The sequence below is a fragment of the Herpailurus yagouaroundi genome, unplaced genomic scaffold (assembly GCF_014898765.1).
Source record: "Herpailurus yagouaroundi ecotype Mexico unplaced genomic scaffold, PumYag 100, whole genome shotgun sequence".
In the NCBI taxonomy this organism is placed as follows: Eukaryota; Metazoa; Chordata; class Mammalia; order Carnivora; family Felidae; genus Herpailurus; species Herpailurus yagouaroundi.
In genome coordinates, this window is record NW_024412391.1 from 35593883 (window position 1) to 35610626 (window position 16744).

The 16744-nt window shown below is 41.7% G+C and overlaps 1 protein-coding gene across 7 annotated transcripts in view; it reads left to right on the forward strand.

Annotated features, from left to right (window-relative positions):
* The window catches only part of ELMO1 (engulfment and cell motility 1), a 641219-nt gene that overhangs the window by 387322 nt on the left and 237153 nt on the right, over window positions 1-16744 (forward strand). For all 7 annotated transcript variants that reach the window (XM_040472227.1, XM_040472225.1, XM_040472231.1 and 4 more), the window contains one exon: window positions 9209-9317. In XM_040472227.1, the coding sequence (XP_040328161.1) occupies window positions 9209-9317 (109 nt within the window). The remainder of the gene's footprint in view (window positions 1-9208; window positions 9318-16744) is intronic.

Consider the following 16744-nt stretch of genomic DNA (forward strand, 5'->3'; position numbering starts at 1 on the left):
AATAAAATAAAATAAAATAAAATAAAATAAAATAAAATAAAATAAAAATGAAAACAATCAGATTTATTTCTCCTTCATCTACTCTCCTTGCTTTTCATGTCTTTAAAAACAGGAGGTTCGCTAATGACGGAAAATGAGAATATAGACGTGGCATAACTTTAAATCAGTGGTTCATAAAGTGTGGTCCCAAACTGGCAGCATCCATGCTATCTGGCAAATTGTTAGAAATGTAGATTCTTGTGTCCACCCCAGGACAACTGAATCATAACTCGGAAGCTGGGGCCCAGCAATCTGTGTTTTTAATAAGCTTCCAGATGATTCTAACACAAGCTCAAGTTACAGAACCGCTGCCTTAAGTAAACAAGATGTTACCTCTTCGAGCGCATCACGATACCCATCCTTGGGCCCCGGAGCGCATGTCCTGGTCTAAGAGAGGAGGTCTTCTAGCTCAGTTTCTGGGATGCGGGCATCAGCGGGGAAATCACTCCTGCTATCCTCTGGCCCTTGGAAGAGTCAACAGAGCTGATGTCTCGGCTTCCCTCAGTGACATCGGGGTCACCATGCAGGCATACACCCACGTCATCCCTGCTGTTACTTCGTCTTTCCGTCTTTGTGCTGCCCAACCCCACACTGGGAGGGAGGACTTTTCAGCAGATCATAGCTGTGATTGCTTGGTGTGTTTCACACATATATCAAAGTGCAGGCAGTGCTTCTTTTTGGTTGATTAATGTTCAATTCGAGGTCTATTATGAACCTCCAGGCTTTAATTACTACACCATTACCCAGTCAATTCCTTGCCATTTTATATTTATGGCTTTTATTATGCCTCTGTATGTGCAGTTGCCTAATTTTATTCTGGAAGGATTTCACCTCATTAGCTGGGTTTTATACCATTCTTCTCATTTGTCCAGATTGTTATTTATCTCGGTTCCCTGTGTGCACTTTCTACTTTTTTTGCCCACTAATCTGACCTCTTATACATTCCTTTTCTCCTTTTCCTGGGACGCATTGTTCCTTTGCCCTTGGCAACTGCTCTTTAAGTGTTTGCAAATTCTGCTATGGGTGTTCTATGCCCTGGTCACACTCTTATTTCAGTCATTCCAATGCAGCTGCGTGGTGTCATCAGTCTTATCCAATGGCCTGGAGGTCTGCTCTTTAGCCCTGGACGTGGACGTACCACGGACAGCTTTATTATCAGATTTATTTCTTCTTCCACCTAGCTTCTATATGTGCAATTCAAAGATGTGTGGATGGAGGTTTTTTCTTTTTTTAAGAGTATGCTGCTAAAAATAATTTTGAAATGTTCTCTGAAATGCTTTGTAACACATTCTCCGTCAATCCCTCTAGTGTCTCAGAGGAATCTAAGGTTTGGTTTACTTGCTCATGTATTTTCTTAGGTTCCACTCCAGACCTGCTGAATCAAACTCTGAGGGACTGGCCTTTTGGTCTCTATCTACCAAGCCTGTGGGGATGATTCAGATGCCTCCTCAGGTTTGAGATGCTGAAAGAACCTTAGGGAACCCATCCAAGTCAAGAAATAATATTTGTTCTATCTGAGTCCTTACTTTGACAAAAAACATAGATTAATAATCTCTATAGCAGTTTTGTTTTGTTTTCTGGTGTGTGTGTGTGTGTGTGTGTGTGTGTGTGTGTGTTTCAACAGTTTTGCCCTAGAATGATAAGAATATTTCAGTGAAGCAAGTAGTAACACCCTGGAACCAGAGCTCATGTAATTATGTATAGCAATGGTAGATCAGTTGTCTCTATCATTGAGTGTGTGGGAGTTCTCAGGCACTAAGGTATCTTTACCATCACTTTTTTCCATTAATCTTTACAACCTTTGTGGAGAGGTATTCTTCCAAGGTTAAGGAATGTGCATAAAGTCACCAGGTCTGTTAGAAGTAGAACCAGGAAAATTATTTCTGTCTGGAGTCGTAATGCTATCTGCTCATCTGTTACCATGGTAAGGACTTTCTTGATCAAAACTCTGTTACTATTTCACCCTCTCCTTTTTAAGTAGGAACAGGGGTAATGTGTTTCGAGAGGAATCAGTAATTAGGAACGTGTGTTCTGGTGTCAGGCCACCTAAGTTCCTGAGCAACGTCTGTTTGTTTCTGTGCTGTGTGACCTCGGGAAAATTACACACCATCTTCTTGCTTCAGTTTCTCCATCTTTAAAGTGGGATAGTTCAGTATTTCTGTCATGTGGTAGTATATGTATCTTAAATGAGACAGTCAATGTAAGTGCTTAGAACAAGGCCTAGGAAATAAATGCTCTCGATAAATATTAGCTCCTGTTTATCTTTCTCTGTTCTCTTGTCTTGCACCTTTAAAGCTATCTCTTTAAGGTCCATTCTCTCTGTGGCCTCACTTCCCTTATCTGTAAAATGGGGGCAGTGGATCAGGTAGACGAGCAGCTGGGATTCAGATTTGCTCAGGTTTGTTTTCCTCTTTGGCATACTTTCGGTAATGTTCCTTACTCTCTGCCCATTTGAAATCATCTTATTAGGGTTTGGCATATTTGTTGGGTTTTATGGACTTGCTCAAAATTCATGATCACAATTAAGTTCTTGGGTAGCCCCCTTGAGGCAGCTCAATGTACTTTCAAGTGCTTCTCTCTGGGTTTCTGGGACCAATCGCCATTAGCACCTGGTACCATTAGCACCAAGGGGGAACACAGGAAAAGTGTTCCCTTGTGGCCGCCAAGTCGCCACGAGAGAACCTCAAACTGGGCTTACACTTTTATTTTATTTTATTTTATTTTATTTTATTTTATTTTCATTTTCAAAAAACTTTTTTCGAATGTTTAATTTTGAGAGAGATAGAGTACAAGCAGGGAAGGGGCAGAGAGAGAGAGGGAGACACAGAACTGGAAGCAGTCTCCAGGCTCAGCCATCAGCACAGAGCCTGACACGGGGCTCGAACTCATGATCTGTGAGATCATAACCTGAGCCAAAGTTAGATGCTCAATGGACTGAGCCACCCAGGTGCCCCAAGCTGGGCTTATACTTTAACCTCAGAAGAGGTCTGGATCTTGGTGATGTGATCTAAGCGCTGACTCTTCATTCATGATCCTGTTACTAATGTGAATTATTTCTGTGCTGCAGAGGGAACCTCATGGATACAAATAAGGTTTTTTGTTTTATTCATTGGTTTAATATGAGAGAAGATTGGAATTTCTTGTGGTGGGTCAGGAGATAAGTTTTAACAGAGCCTACAAGGTTGACAAGACTCTGGAGACAAGTGTCCTGTGGTGGCCGTGACAGTTTAATATTGGGACTGCATTGCCCAAAGTGTCAGGCCATGACTTATTCTTCAGGGTCCTTGCTCATTCCTGCCCTTGTATCACCCTGTATCCCTGTGGGAGACTCCTGTTGAAATAGGAGCACATGGGGCTTCCTGCTGGCATCTTGGGTGTAAGCAGGTGAGGACGCTTTTGTATAAGGTTCTCGTGCTAAAAGGATGTGAGCGCCTCTGGCTTACTTTCAGATGTCCCCCACAGAGCCAGCCTCACTGAAGTCATGATTTTGGTTTAGTTGCTGGTAAAGGCATTGTGTGAAAGGGGTCACACAGGAATAGGAAGAGGGGGGACAGTGAAGAGATAATAAACAACAACTGGGTCAAGTCTGTTTTAGGCACTTTGCCTTTGTCTTGTGATTTAATTTGCACAGAAGTCCTGGGAAGTGAGTTTTTTATAACTTCTGTATGTTTCAGAAAGAGGTGGAATGCCTTGTGCAAGTTAAACTAGTTTTGCCAATGCTTCCCGTAGCTTTGTGTCAGAATTGGGACAAGACAGACAATCCCTCCTCTTTGGAGAGAACACATTACAAGTTCACACCCTGTCCTTGGCGGCCTGTGAAGAGGCCACTGTGCCGTGTCTGACTCCCAGAGCCAAAGCAGCATATGAAAGAAGACTTCATATGAGAGGTGGTGGAAGAAGCCGTCAAGGCTCTCACTGCAGGGCTGGAGTGGGAAGACTGAATGGATTGGCCTTGCCCTAGAAGTAGAGAGCTCAGCAGAAAGTAGAGGAAAATGTGTCCAGGACAAGCAGATGAATAAGTCAGCAATGTGATTGATATCGAGGCTAAGAGGGCCAGGGTGGCCCCAGGAGCAAGAAGGAGTGGGTGTTAGAGTGTGGCTGGCCTTATATTCAGAGCCTAAATGCCCAAGCCAAAAAGGTTCATGATCTGAACCACTGGAGAAGAAGAAATGTAGAACACTCAGAGGACTATTCAGAATTTAGGGAGGGAAAGCCTGGAGGCTATTCCATGCAGCCTCAGTCACTCACTTTGAGCAATTGTTACTGATCTTCACGGGATAAATGAGATAAGAGAGAACCTTATACTTTTGTCTAGAAGGAGCTGGGATTTATAGACCCACTTCAGTGAGATACAAGAAATTGATCAAAGTTACTTCACCACTTTAGTCATGAAATCCATTGAGGTTTATGGTAATATGTATGTGACGACCATTTTCACAGGAAGAGATTTGGAAATCGAAGACTTAAAAATGGAGTTCTATGACTGACTTGGGCCAGCTCCATGCTTTAAGCAAGCCAACTCTTCGCCTTGTTGCCAGTACTTTTTTAAGAGTCTAATTGTAATACCTGCCTTATCAGTCTTACAGACTTGTTGGGGGATCAGTTGATAGAAGTTATGTATATATACCCTGAAAACCTGAAAGTATTTAAAAAACATTTTATACTTAATATGGCACAAGTATCCACTGTTTTATTTTACGAGACATGCAGACAGTTAAAACTTCTTTTGGGGTATGATGTATTCTACGATGAGTGATAATAACAGGTTTTTGTGCTCCATCTATCATGGCTTCTGTTCCAGTATGTTTGCTCTTAAAACTAGAGTGAAGAAAACATAAACATGGAAAATAGACCCTGATATTTCCAAATGGAACTTTTCAAAATGATGTCTTAGGTGAGCATGGTTAATACCAGAATGCTGAACATAGGTAGAACAGCAAAGTAAATGTTTTTATTTTAATTTATTTTATTTTTTAATTTTTTTAATGTTTATTTATTTTTGAGAGAGAGAGAGAAAGAGAGGGCACAAGCAGGGGAGGGGCAGACTGAAGCAGGCTCCAGGCTCTGAGCTGTCAACACAGAGCCCGATGCAGGGCTCAAACTCCTAAACTGCAAAATCATGACCTGAGCCAAAGTTGGATGCTTAACCAACTGAGCCACCCAGGCGCCCCAAATGTTTTTTTTTTTTAAGTTACTGTCTAGTTTAAGAATTATCTTTCACTATAGTAATATATTATTAGTAACATTCATGATCATAGACTTCTCTGAATATTTCCGTCAGAATATTGACCCTAAAAAGCACACAGGTAACTTTAAAAATTACTGTCTGCCTTGTCTAAAGAAACCACTCCAGAAGTAGGTTTATTTTTCTTTAGGTGGGTAAATATGATAAGATGGATGGTACATTAAAGAATAAAGAGAAGGGCTTCTCAAAGCTGATTTACATATTGATTACTTAAATTACTCCTTAATTTAGTGCCTGCTAATAAACAGTGCCTTGGAAATGTTTCCGGAACATTTATTGGCTGCAGTAATTCTATCTCCGGTGTATGCAGATCACATCCTCATTAAATATTGATGTGCTCATGAAATGTTAATAGAATGTTAATGTGAAATGCAGGGGGATCTCCTCAGTGGGAGCTGGGACTGGCTGAAAACTACCTGTCTTCTGTCTTTTCTTTATGTTCTGTCTTCTTCTTGCTCTGTTGTTTCCATTAATTCCCCCATCATCAGGAGGTTTGGATTTGCTCCTTAATATATGTATAGCCGTCCCAGATACAACATTTTTAAAAGAGAAAGATTTACTGATTGATGGGAATTTAGTTGTTCTCCCCTCCTGCTTCCCTGAATTGGAATTCTTGGTTAGAACTAGAATGAATTCCTCTAAAAGGAGAAGGGTGATTCAGGATTAAACTAATGAGTCTTTGTGCTCAGCAGATTGTGGAGAAGAGATTGTGAAGAGGGAATGAGGCTTTCAAAGACTCGAGCACCGGTCCTTCCTTGCTTGACTGCAGAAGGGATTTAGTTGGAGTTTACGTTCAGCTTTCTCAGAGAAAAAACAATCAACTCATAACATGTGTTTCCCTAAAGACACTGCAAGGAAGAATTTTTGTCATAAATCTCAAGGACAATAAAGGTTATGCTCATGATGATATTCAGTACATAATTATTTATGTGAGCATATGTTCCAAATGGTTGAAAAGCCTCAGTAAACAGTACGGTTCATCAACTTCTTGGACAATTGTGAGGGGGGTAAAGCGATAATGGCGAAGGCTGTGAGAACTGCTTGTGGCACAACAAATGCAGGAGGAGATTGAAGACACAGACTATGTTGTGACTATGGTTGGGTTTTAAGGCAGTCCTGGCAGGAATCTCCCCAAACAGTTGATTTGTTAGTGGGGTACTGTCAGTGCATATAATAAGATGCGTATATATGTGTGTTTTGGTGTCTGTGCAGAAAATAATCGGAGCACATTCTTGTTAAAATCCTACTCCTTTGGTTCTAAGCAATGCACCTGATATTGAACTCCCTCACATCACTTTGCTGTTTGGAACCCTGTCCATATCAATAAGATAGCACTTTCACTTACTTTTCTTTCTTCCCCCTTTTCTTCTCTCCTTTCTTCTTCCATCCTTTCAAATATTCTTTCTTTTATCTCACTTTCCTAAAAGCCTTCCCCTCCTTGTCCTCTTCATTCCTTGTCTGCCTCTCCTTACCTTTCTATGATCACATGCCAGGTGCCCCATGCACACTCAGTCTGAGCTGCCCTAATCTCTGCCAGGGATGCTGCCCAGGCCCCCCCTTTCTTTCTTACTCCCTCTTATCCTTTCTCTGCACTCAGATCTTTTCCAATCAAATCAGGCCATGTCACTTGTCTGCCTAAACCTTGTGATTAGCATCTCATGATCTTGGAGTGACACCCCATGCAGCCCTGGGGCAGAGGTCTTGGCTCACCTCTATGCTCCCCAGGTTTGTTTTCCCCCTTTCCAGCTCCTGGAACCCCAAATGCTTCTTTGGGCAAGCCCAGACCCCTCCACATTATAGGCCAGGCAGTCTGCTGGCCTGGCCCAAACACATCCTACTCATCTACTCAGGGGCACCGTCCTTGATACCTACACCTGGGATATTCTTCCTCCCAGACCTCGACTTGGCAAGCTCTTTCTCATCCCCAATTCCCAGCAGTCACTCAGTTATCTAAACTCTCCTCTGCAGGCCTTCCCCATTGCTCTTTAACACCTCAACCAGTTATTTTTTTTTCCCCATAACACTTGTGATAAACTAATTACCTATTGTTTTTATCTGTCTTCCTCAATTAGAATGAATGTTCAATGAGGTCGGAGCCCTGGTCTATCTTGTTCTCTACTTTGCGGGGCTTCTTCCTAGTCGATAATTACCATTATTGATTGAATGAATAAAACACTATTTCTGCCACTGAAGATTTTGTAGCCTAAGGGGTAAAACAGCATAGGTCGGTGCACAGCGTTGATGTAGACTGGGAGACACCCACCTGCTCAGGATGTCGTGTAGCTCTTGAGGAGGTACCAGGCAACTATATCTGAGATGCTCCAGAGATGGATAAAGTGGTTATTCCTTTTGTTGACACATGAATTTGAAGTTTAGTGACTTTGAAATAGAGTTTTCTTGCTTTGTTTTTACTTTTGTCCAATCCCTGTATACACACTCCCTTAATTATGGTAGGAACATTTCAAAGTATCTTAAGGATAGAGGAGAATTATTAGACCAACCAAAGAGTTTTCAGAGGAAGTTTTGAGCAAATAAACTGTAAGGACAGGGAATCAGCTTTTCTGCAGGAGCAAAGGTTCCCAGGGCTCTCCTATGGCTTTTCCTCTCTGCTTTCCTTTGCATTTGTGTTTGCTTTTCTTTAAAAAAAAAATTTGTAACATTTATTTATTTTTTGAGAGACAGAGTCGGGGAGGGGCAGAGAGAGAGGGAGACACAGACTCCGAAGCAGGCTCCAGGCTCTGAGCTGTCAGCACAGAGTCTGATGCAGGGCTTGAACCCACGAATTGCAAGATCATGACCTGAGCCGAAGTCGGATGCCTAACCGACTGAGCTGCCCAGGTGCCACCCCGCCGCCAAATTTTTTTTATTACAGGTTCGCATTCAGGTAGCTCCTGTGCTCACATACCTTGTGGACTGTCAGCACAGTTGGGCCAGTTTTTTTCCCCTTTTGTATGATAAGTCTCAGGGACAAGCTCTGGTTGGTTCCTTTTGTGTCACATGTCCCTTAGGCATGCTTCAGTCAACTAATATGGGGGGGTGAGATCCTGTAAGAACATGAGAACCTCTGTGGGCAGATATGGGGAATTAAAGGGTGCCTGGGTGGCTCGGTTGGTTAAGTGTTAGACTTTGGCTCAGGTCATGACCTCCTGTCTCATGGGTTCGAGTCCTGTGTCAGGCTCTCTGCTATCAACACAGAGCCCACTTTGGATCCTTTGTTCCCCTCTGTCTGCCCCCCTTCCACTGGTTTCTCTCTCTCTCTCTCTCTCTCTCTCAAAATAAATAAATAAACTTAAACATTAAAAAAAAAATAATAAAATGTAGGAGTTGAAGGCCCAGAAGAGCTGCTATTCACCAGGAAAGGAAAGACTGAGGGGAGAGAGCATGGTCTTATCACTTCAGTAAAAGGTCTTTCTTGTCCTGTTTTGAAAACCTCTCCATCCATAGGCACTTCTGTGTAAGTGGAAACCAGCATGCAAAATCTGCTCTGACAGGGTGGAAAGTTTTAGGAGATTTGTAAACCATGTGAGTTTTAGGCGCTATATACTGAGTATATGCTTAGCATACAATTGTGTTTTGGCCCCAACCCTTTGTTTGGCAATCTGGGGTAGATCTGTTTCTGTTACCACAGAGCCAACATTATTTTTCAGTTTTTTTTTTTAATGTTTATTTTTTATTTTTGAGAGAGAGATAGACCAAGAGTGCAAACAGGGGAAGGGCAGAGACAGAGGGAGACACAGAATCTGAAGCAGGCTCCAGGCTCTGAGCCTCAGCATAGAGCCCAACGCGGGGCTCAAACTCGCGAACCTGAACTGAAGTTGGGTGCTTACCCAACTGAGCCACCCAGGCGCCCCATCTTAGAACCAACATTTCAACATTTTCTGCAAACTGGCTTCTCTTACTTACCTGTTCCCTTTCCACTTGCAGATTGTGCTTGAGAACAGTAGCCGGGAGGATAAGCATGAATGTCCCTTTGGCCGCAGCAGCATAGAGCTGACCAAGATGCTGTGTGAGATCTTGAAAGTGGGCGAGCTGCGTAAGTAACACTTGTTTCCCACATGGGCATGATGCTTGGCAGGGACCCCACTTCCAGGGTTGTGCCTGGACCTATGCAAAGAATTCCCAAGGTGCTGCTAGCGGTGCATGGGCATCCCTGTGGACCCAGCATTCTTTGGCTCAGGCTTCCAGTGCATGTATTTCTGCATGTCTGTCTTGGAAATACACATTATTGTTATCTACAAGTGGAAAAATTTGCAGGTATGATGGCTGAATTTCAAATGTTATTGAATGAGTATATATTAAAATAGTCCTGCATTTAGTAATCTGTTAAGGAAAAAGATCTATGGATTTCTTTTTTAAAATTCTGGTTTTTAACCTACCAGTAGATTATTTTCTTTTCTTTCTTTTGAAACAATTTTTCTCTGTAAAGAAAAATTGAACACTTTAATAAAATCCTCTTCTCCCAATATCTCACTTGTTTAGAATACTTTCTCTAAGAGAGAAGGAATTATAGAAGAAAATGGGTAGCTGATCATGACAAATGTGGTCAGAGATATGCTCATTGCTTTTTTTCTTATTTATATTACAAAATTTAGGAGAGGACACCCAGAAAAAGCAGGTATGATAATTCTCCTGCCTTTTGCTCACTGGTGTAATTTGGGTTTAACCTGTTAAGATGAGTCTGATTTAACCTGGCTTGCAGTCATTGTCAACATTTAGCCTCCTTAAAGTGGCTGAGTTCCATTCCCTCCAATATCTCTAGAGCTGACACACATATAAATCTTCCCTTGTAGGCTTAATAACATGGGCGCCAGAGAAGACTGTTTATACCAGAGGAATGTTGGATGTTTGGTATTTGTTGTGAAAGCATAAATATTCAGTTACCTGCTTGAGAGTTTAAAATAATGGTCTGAGATGATTAATGGAAAGGAATCCAATGATTAAATTGCAAAGGAGGTTATGCTTTATTTACATTGTAAAAACCGACTATAGGTACTATTCAGGTAAACTAGAAAATTGAGAGCTTAAGGAGGAAAAACGAGGAATTTAAGTCTGTTCGACCAAGCACAGCAAATATTATCATCCTCCAGTGTGGGTGGATGGGGGAAAGAGGCTGAAATTGACATGAAACTTCCATGAAAGTTCTTTACTTATGAGCCCAAACTAGGTCATCTGTACGTTAGAAGAGTAGTAGCCTCACCGAGAGATTTCTGTGTCACTCTGCTCAGGTTCACTGTTCACCAAGGTTAACATTTCAGTTTACCTGGATCCTTTTTTTGTTTTAAAGTTTATTTATTTATTTTCAGAGGGGGGAGGGGCAGAGAGAGAGGGAGAGACAGTCCCAAGCAGGTTTGTGCTGTCAGCACAGAGCCTGATGTAGGACTAGCGCTCAAGAACTGCGAGATCACGACCTGAGCCGAAACCAAGAGTCGGATGCTTAACCAACTGAGCCACCCAGGCACCCCTATTTACCTGGATCCTTGACCCAAGTTATCCTTCCTACTCTCCATCAGACTAACTTGTTGAGATTTATGTCTGCTGCCTAGCTTACTGTTTATTCAGTTGAAGGATTAAAGTCCTGAGTCAAGCAGATCCTACTGAATTCCTCATCCTGACAGCGGTGACTGTTTCATGTTTATCTCAATTTTATGGGGGGCGCTGCAGGAAGTCACTTGCTAAGAAGCATTGCAAGACCCGCTAAGATTTTCAGAAACTGGACAACAGTCATGCTCTGTCTTGGTGCTTGCTTTGTCTAGGTTATCACCCCACATTGCCCCTTTCCCTATGGCCTGCTTTGGCCAGTTCTCACCTTCATGGCAGTAGAAAGTGTATAGAGCGTATTCTTCTGTGCTTCACTACTATATCCAGCCTCTGCTCTTCTCCTTTGACAACTGACCCATATCTATCGTGCTAAAAGTTGACACAGAACAGAGATACAGAGGAGCAGAGGGAGGGAGGATGCTGGGAGTGAAGGGGAGATGGGTTCTGTCTCTGCCCCTTAGGATCCTCATGGCCTTGGGTAATGTCCTCACAAACTTCACCATGCTCTTACACCTCCACATTTTCCCCAGAAGTAGATTGGTAGTATTTGGGGTGATGATTTGAGTAGTTGTGTTCATTTTGGCCTGGGCACAGAGAGGTACACGGGGAATAGAGCGTATTCAGCCTAGGGAGACCAACTTGGAAAAGATGGCCAAGTTCTAGACTGTGTGTGGGCAAATATGGATCTGATTTGGACTTTCATCCATGTCAGTGTGACTCTATTTGGTGGGCAGCAGCGGGGGACCATGGTGGCAGGAGTCTGAGCAGACGGTTCTGCTCAGGTGAGTGTCAGCTCTGTGCTTTGCGGTGGGGGTGGAGCCAGGGGTAGAGACACAGACTAGGGACTGACCTCTGGCTGGTGCAGAGCAGCTCTGCAAGACTTCTGAGGACCTGACATCAAGCCAGGAACTAGGACAGAACTCCATTCCTAGGGACTGAGATAAAGAGTGGGGATGAAGGTAAATACCTTGAGGATTTACCTTGAGGTAAATACCTGGGGGTGTTCCAGGTGCTGCTGTTGCACTGTACATTATTCCATATCTCACCTTCTGCTGCAGAGAAGGTTCCAGCCTTCTGCAATGACTCATTTAGTACCTGGTCTGGCCCATCTCTGCAGTGAAGTTGGACTAGGTTACCTAGGGCCTGGTATACCAATGGCAAGCTCCCTTCATCCAAGATGACAGATGCATTTATTCATCTGTTTAATCAAAATCTATTGATTACTTACAATGTGCCAAGGGCTGTGATTGAACACTGCAGATTCAAAGGTGAGCCACTTATGATCCCTGTCCTCCAGAAGCTTGCGCTTGAGAAATTTTTGGGACTGATATCTTCTATTCTTAGTTATAAATGATTGCATATTTATTTTAAATGCCCATTGTCTATTCTAAAGTAGAATTTTGCCAGTGTTCTGATAGTTTGAGGTTTTAGGTTAGCCTATTTATTGCTTGCCCTGCAAAGGTCTTTCTGGACATTTTGCAAGGCTTATGGAGGATTCCACATTTCTGAAGTCTACATGCCCAAATGAGATGTTTTCAGCTCATAAAATATTAAAGGATTCCTACATTCTGATTGAGTGCTAGACATCAAATGATGAAACACCCTTTGGTAAGAGGAAAATTGCTTTTTAATGGATTGCCTTTTGCCCATTGCCATAGTAAATAAGTTGCTAATATGGAAAACAAATCTGAGTGCACCCTGATGTTGAGGGAAATATCTGTTTTTCTTCTGGGGAAAATTAGTTTCACATACAAATCCATCTTCCTTTGGTTTCAGTGTGTCTGCTTTTCTCTAAGTTCATGGTTCTTCTCATATTTGTGTTAATAATTGATCTGGAAGATCATGGTTGTACTAAATCGATAAGCAAGTGCAGAGATCAAAGAAGTTCCACTTAAAGATCTAACTGATTGAGAAAAAAGACATATACAAGAGTAGAAAGATTCAATTTTCTACAAACGCTTTGTTTTTTTATTTAACTTACAGTCTTTGACGAAATCCACTTCTGAAATACTGGTTATATTTTGATGTCCAAAGCAAACATACTAATATTCAATTAAATTAGTGATACCAAGTATTTATGCAGTTTTTTTAAGATTGCTTTTTAAAAAGCACTATTTTTCTGCTTCCCAATTATTAACATTGCAAGAGGTGAATGTTTAATAGTGTGGTATAAAAACCAATATCTGATCATTTATATGCTTAAAGCACTTTATCAGGGTTGTTTAGTTGAAGCCCCATAACACCCCCAGTAGTTAATCAAGATCAATAGCATCTATGTTTATTAATGAAGAGAAGACATAGACTTACTGCATATTGTCTGGGGTCACTGGGCTCAAATCAGTGCTCAGGAAGCCCAAAGAATAGTACAGAAAGAAGCAGAAAAGTAGAATGGTTGCATTTTGGCATCTGGATGACCCATCTTTGAATCACAGCTCTGCTACTAATTGCACGCCTTGGGCATGTTTCTTCCTCTGTTCTGAGCTTCAGATTCCTTATCTCTAAAATAAAGCAATACCTGCTGCACACAGTTAGTTGTTGGGAGGTTTAAATAAAATAATGGGCACTGCTTTAGTTGCAAGATAGATGATTTTTTTGCAAGTGATAGAATCTCAGCTTTCCATAAGCAGACTGCAGGTTAAGTGACAGAAGGAGAATGCTCTGACTTAAGTAATAGCTGGAACCAGAATCTGGAGCAATGACTCTGTTTCTTCACTCTTCACATTCTGTCTAAAATTATTCTTTGTAACCTGCTTGGTTCATGAGTCACTTTTGAGAGCAACACACTTGTTTTTTCCCTTAGTTTCTTTTTTTTTTTTTTTTAATTTTTTTTTCAATGTTTTTTATTCATTTTTGGGACAGAGAGAGACAGAGCATGAACGGGGGAGGGGCAGAGAGAGAGGGAGACACAGAATCGGAAACAGGCTCCAGGCTCCGAGCCATCAGCCCAGAGCCTGACGCAGGGCTCGAACTCACGGACCGTGAGATTGTGACCTGGCTGAAGTCGGACGCTTAACCGACTGCGCCACCCAGGCGCCCCTTTTCCCTTAGTTTCAGTCTTAAAAATCACAAAGAAGAATACCAATGGACCCGGAGGTGGCCACAGATCCCCATTGGGCTGGGTTGTATAATTGGCAGTTCCAGTTAGAAGAACAGGACTGGAGTAGAGTGAAGAGCAAGTCTTGAGAAGAAGAGGTGTATTTGTGTGTGTGCAGTGGGTAAGGGTGTGGGGAAGTGGGAGGTGGTGCACTAACAGAAGAAGGGAGTCATCTCACAGACAAATACAAAGATATTTGCTATAGATGTGAAGTCCTAGGCAGATACCTAGCTCTTAACTGGGGCTAAAAAATGGTAACTGTTGTGTTATTATGGCACTGTCCCCCAAAGCAGTAAGTTGTTGAGAGATACAAGGAAACTTTGAGTTTTACACAATAGGTTAATTACTTATCTTTGGGATATGTAGCCCCTGATCCAGTTATATTCCAATATCAAGTAGGGCTAGGATACTTCTTTCTGTCTCTCATTCATTCATTCATTCATTCATTCATGATACACAGGGCTTTTTCTCTATACAGGATCTAATCCCTGATGACATGGACATAGAGCACACACTCCATTCTCAAGCAGCCTACATTCTGACTGGGGAGTCCTTCATATAAACAAATAATTAGAAAACACATTGTCATTTAGAACGTTACATTTAAGTTACACTAATATCACTAGGAGGCAGTGGTTGGTTCTTTCTGTCCATAGGAAGCTAGACAGGCTAAGGAAGGGAGAATCTTGGGAGGTTTGACACAGAAAAGGAGATACTTGAATATGTGGAATCACAGAGATGAGAATACCCAGGTAAGCACAGGTGTGTGTATGGTGGGCAGCAGCTGTTAAAAATTCCAGGCAGTGAGATGTAGGTGAAAAGACTTGGAGGGTCGGAGAATTCTAGTTCTATATGGCTAAGGCCGGGGGGGGGGGGGGGGGCTTGAGGGAGCAAGCAAACGGAGGAGATGCTGACGGAAAAAGCAAGAGTTAGATCATAAAGATTTGCCATGCAGAAGAGTTTGGACTTTACCATGTAGGCAGTGAGAACCGATAGAAGGATTTTTAATCAGAAAAAAATGCCCTAGTCCTAGGCATCAGATTCTAGGATTAGATTTTGTCTTCTGGCTGTGACAAGAACTTGTGAGTACAGGGCCAGTATCAGGGACAAGGTTACTTCAGCCCAGCTAGTATAGCAGTGAGGAGGCTTTTCAGCTTCAAGTATTAGAAATCCCAACTCAAAATGGCCTGTGTAAGAAGAACCTGTATTGAATATCATAATTGCAGAGTTGAGTAAGTCCTAGAGATGGTTAACTGTTCAGTAATCTCATCAAGGACCCAGGTTCTTTCTACCTTTTGGTTCTGTCATCCTTGAGGTACAAAATTTGTCTTTAGGCAGGTAGCAAAATGGCAGCTGCCATCACGTGGTCCAGGGGAAAAGAAGCTGTCTCTTCTAGTGAGTCTCTTTTAGACTTGTGGAAATGTCTCCAAAAGTTCTTCAGCAAACTCTCACATCTCATCGGCTGACACTGTGGCCTGTGCCTACCCGAGTCATTGATAAGGGGAACAGGAACAATCATTAGCTGCTCCTGAGACAGGGTATGAAGCCAGCCTTCCTTGAGTATATGGCCACAGGATGATAGATAGCTAAAGAAAATAGGGAAAATAGCTACTTGCAACCCTTAATTCTGTCTCTTTACTTTCAAAACTCTCCTCTGCATTTTCCTTACTGCTGCAAAAAACTATAACAAATTGAAGTCAGATTACAGCCCTCTGTCATTTTGCCTTCACTGGGAATTGGGGAATGCATTAGTATTTTTTTTAATGTAGCAATATCAAAGGTTGTGGGAAAATGGTAATCGAGGTTTGATTATAATGTATTTCATTTTTCATCACTAAGATGCTAGGGCTCCACTACCTTACTTTCCTTTCAGCAAATGTATATTTTTCACCTCCTCAATTATGCTTTTGTATGTGGGTTATTCTCAGGTGTATTTTGAAGGGCAGAATGGACACATACATTTGTGATTCAGGTTCTCATATTTCCCTGAAATAGTTTTCCATCTTCACCTACGTGACCATATGTAATTAGATTAAAACTTAATAACTGCTTCTCTGCGTTGAAAAAACAAGAACGAAATGTACATCACATGCTATGGAAATATTCAGCATCTCCTTACTTTGTCTTTCAGTGACGATATTTATTACAACACACCAGTGGTGCTGAGTGAAGCACCTTGTATAATTCATCACCCAGACACCTCTGCTTTAGCAAGTAAAAATAACACAGATGAGCAATCTGAAGGACTCTTTGGAGTACAGCAGCAATTAGAATAGACACTTAACTCTGGGACATTGGTGTTTTTGTACTTTGAGAAGTACCATCCATCACTTTGATTCTTAGAACATTCTGGCTAAAGAAAACTCAAGAAAAGTAGTTTTTTAACAATTAAGCCTCTTAAGGGCCTTTCTTTAGCCCTCTTAATACTAGCTTATTCCTAAGCTCACTGGAAAGTTGAAGCTTCTCAGACCTTGACTCTGTCTTGAATCTTCATTTTTCTATTTCTGCTTTCATATGATACTTCCACCTGCAGCTTAACGTAAAAACAAACAAAAATAAATGCAATAAATGTTCAAGGCCTGAGCCCATTATTTAGAAAGTTTTATCTACTTTTGGCCCAAATTAAAAATGTCAAAGGAGAACGTATAAGAGTCAGTCGAGAGTAGTTGTTTACAATAATTATAGAACTGATCTCAGGATTTGTAATAGCATTATTACAAGGCAGGAGGATTTAACGTAAGATTCTTGTATTCAGAATCAGAAGCACGTGGCAATTGGCGCAGCTGATACAAGTAAGGGATTTTGTCAAGATGGTCAGCCACCTTGCT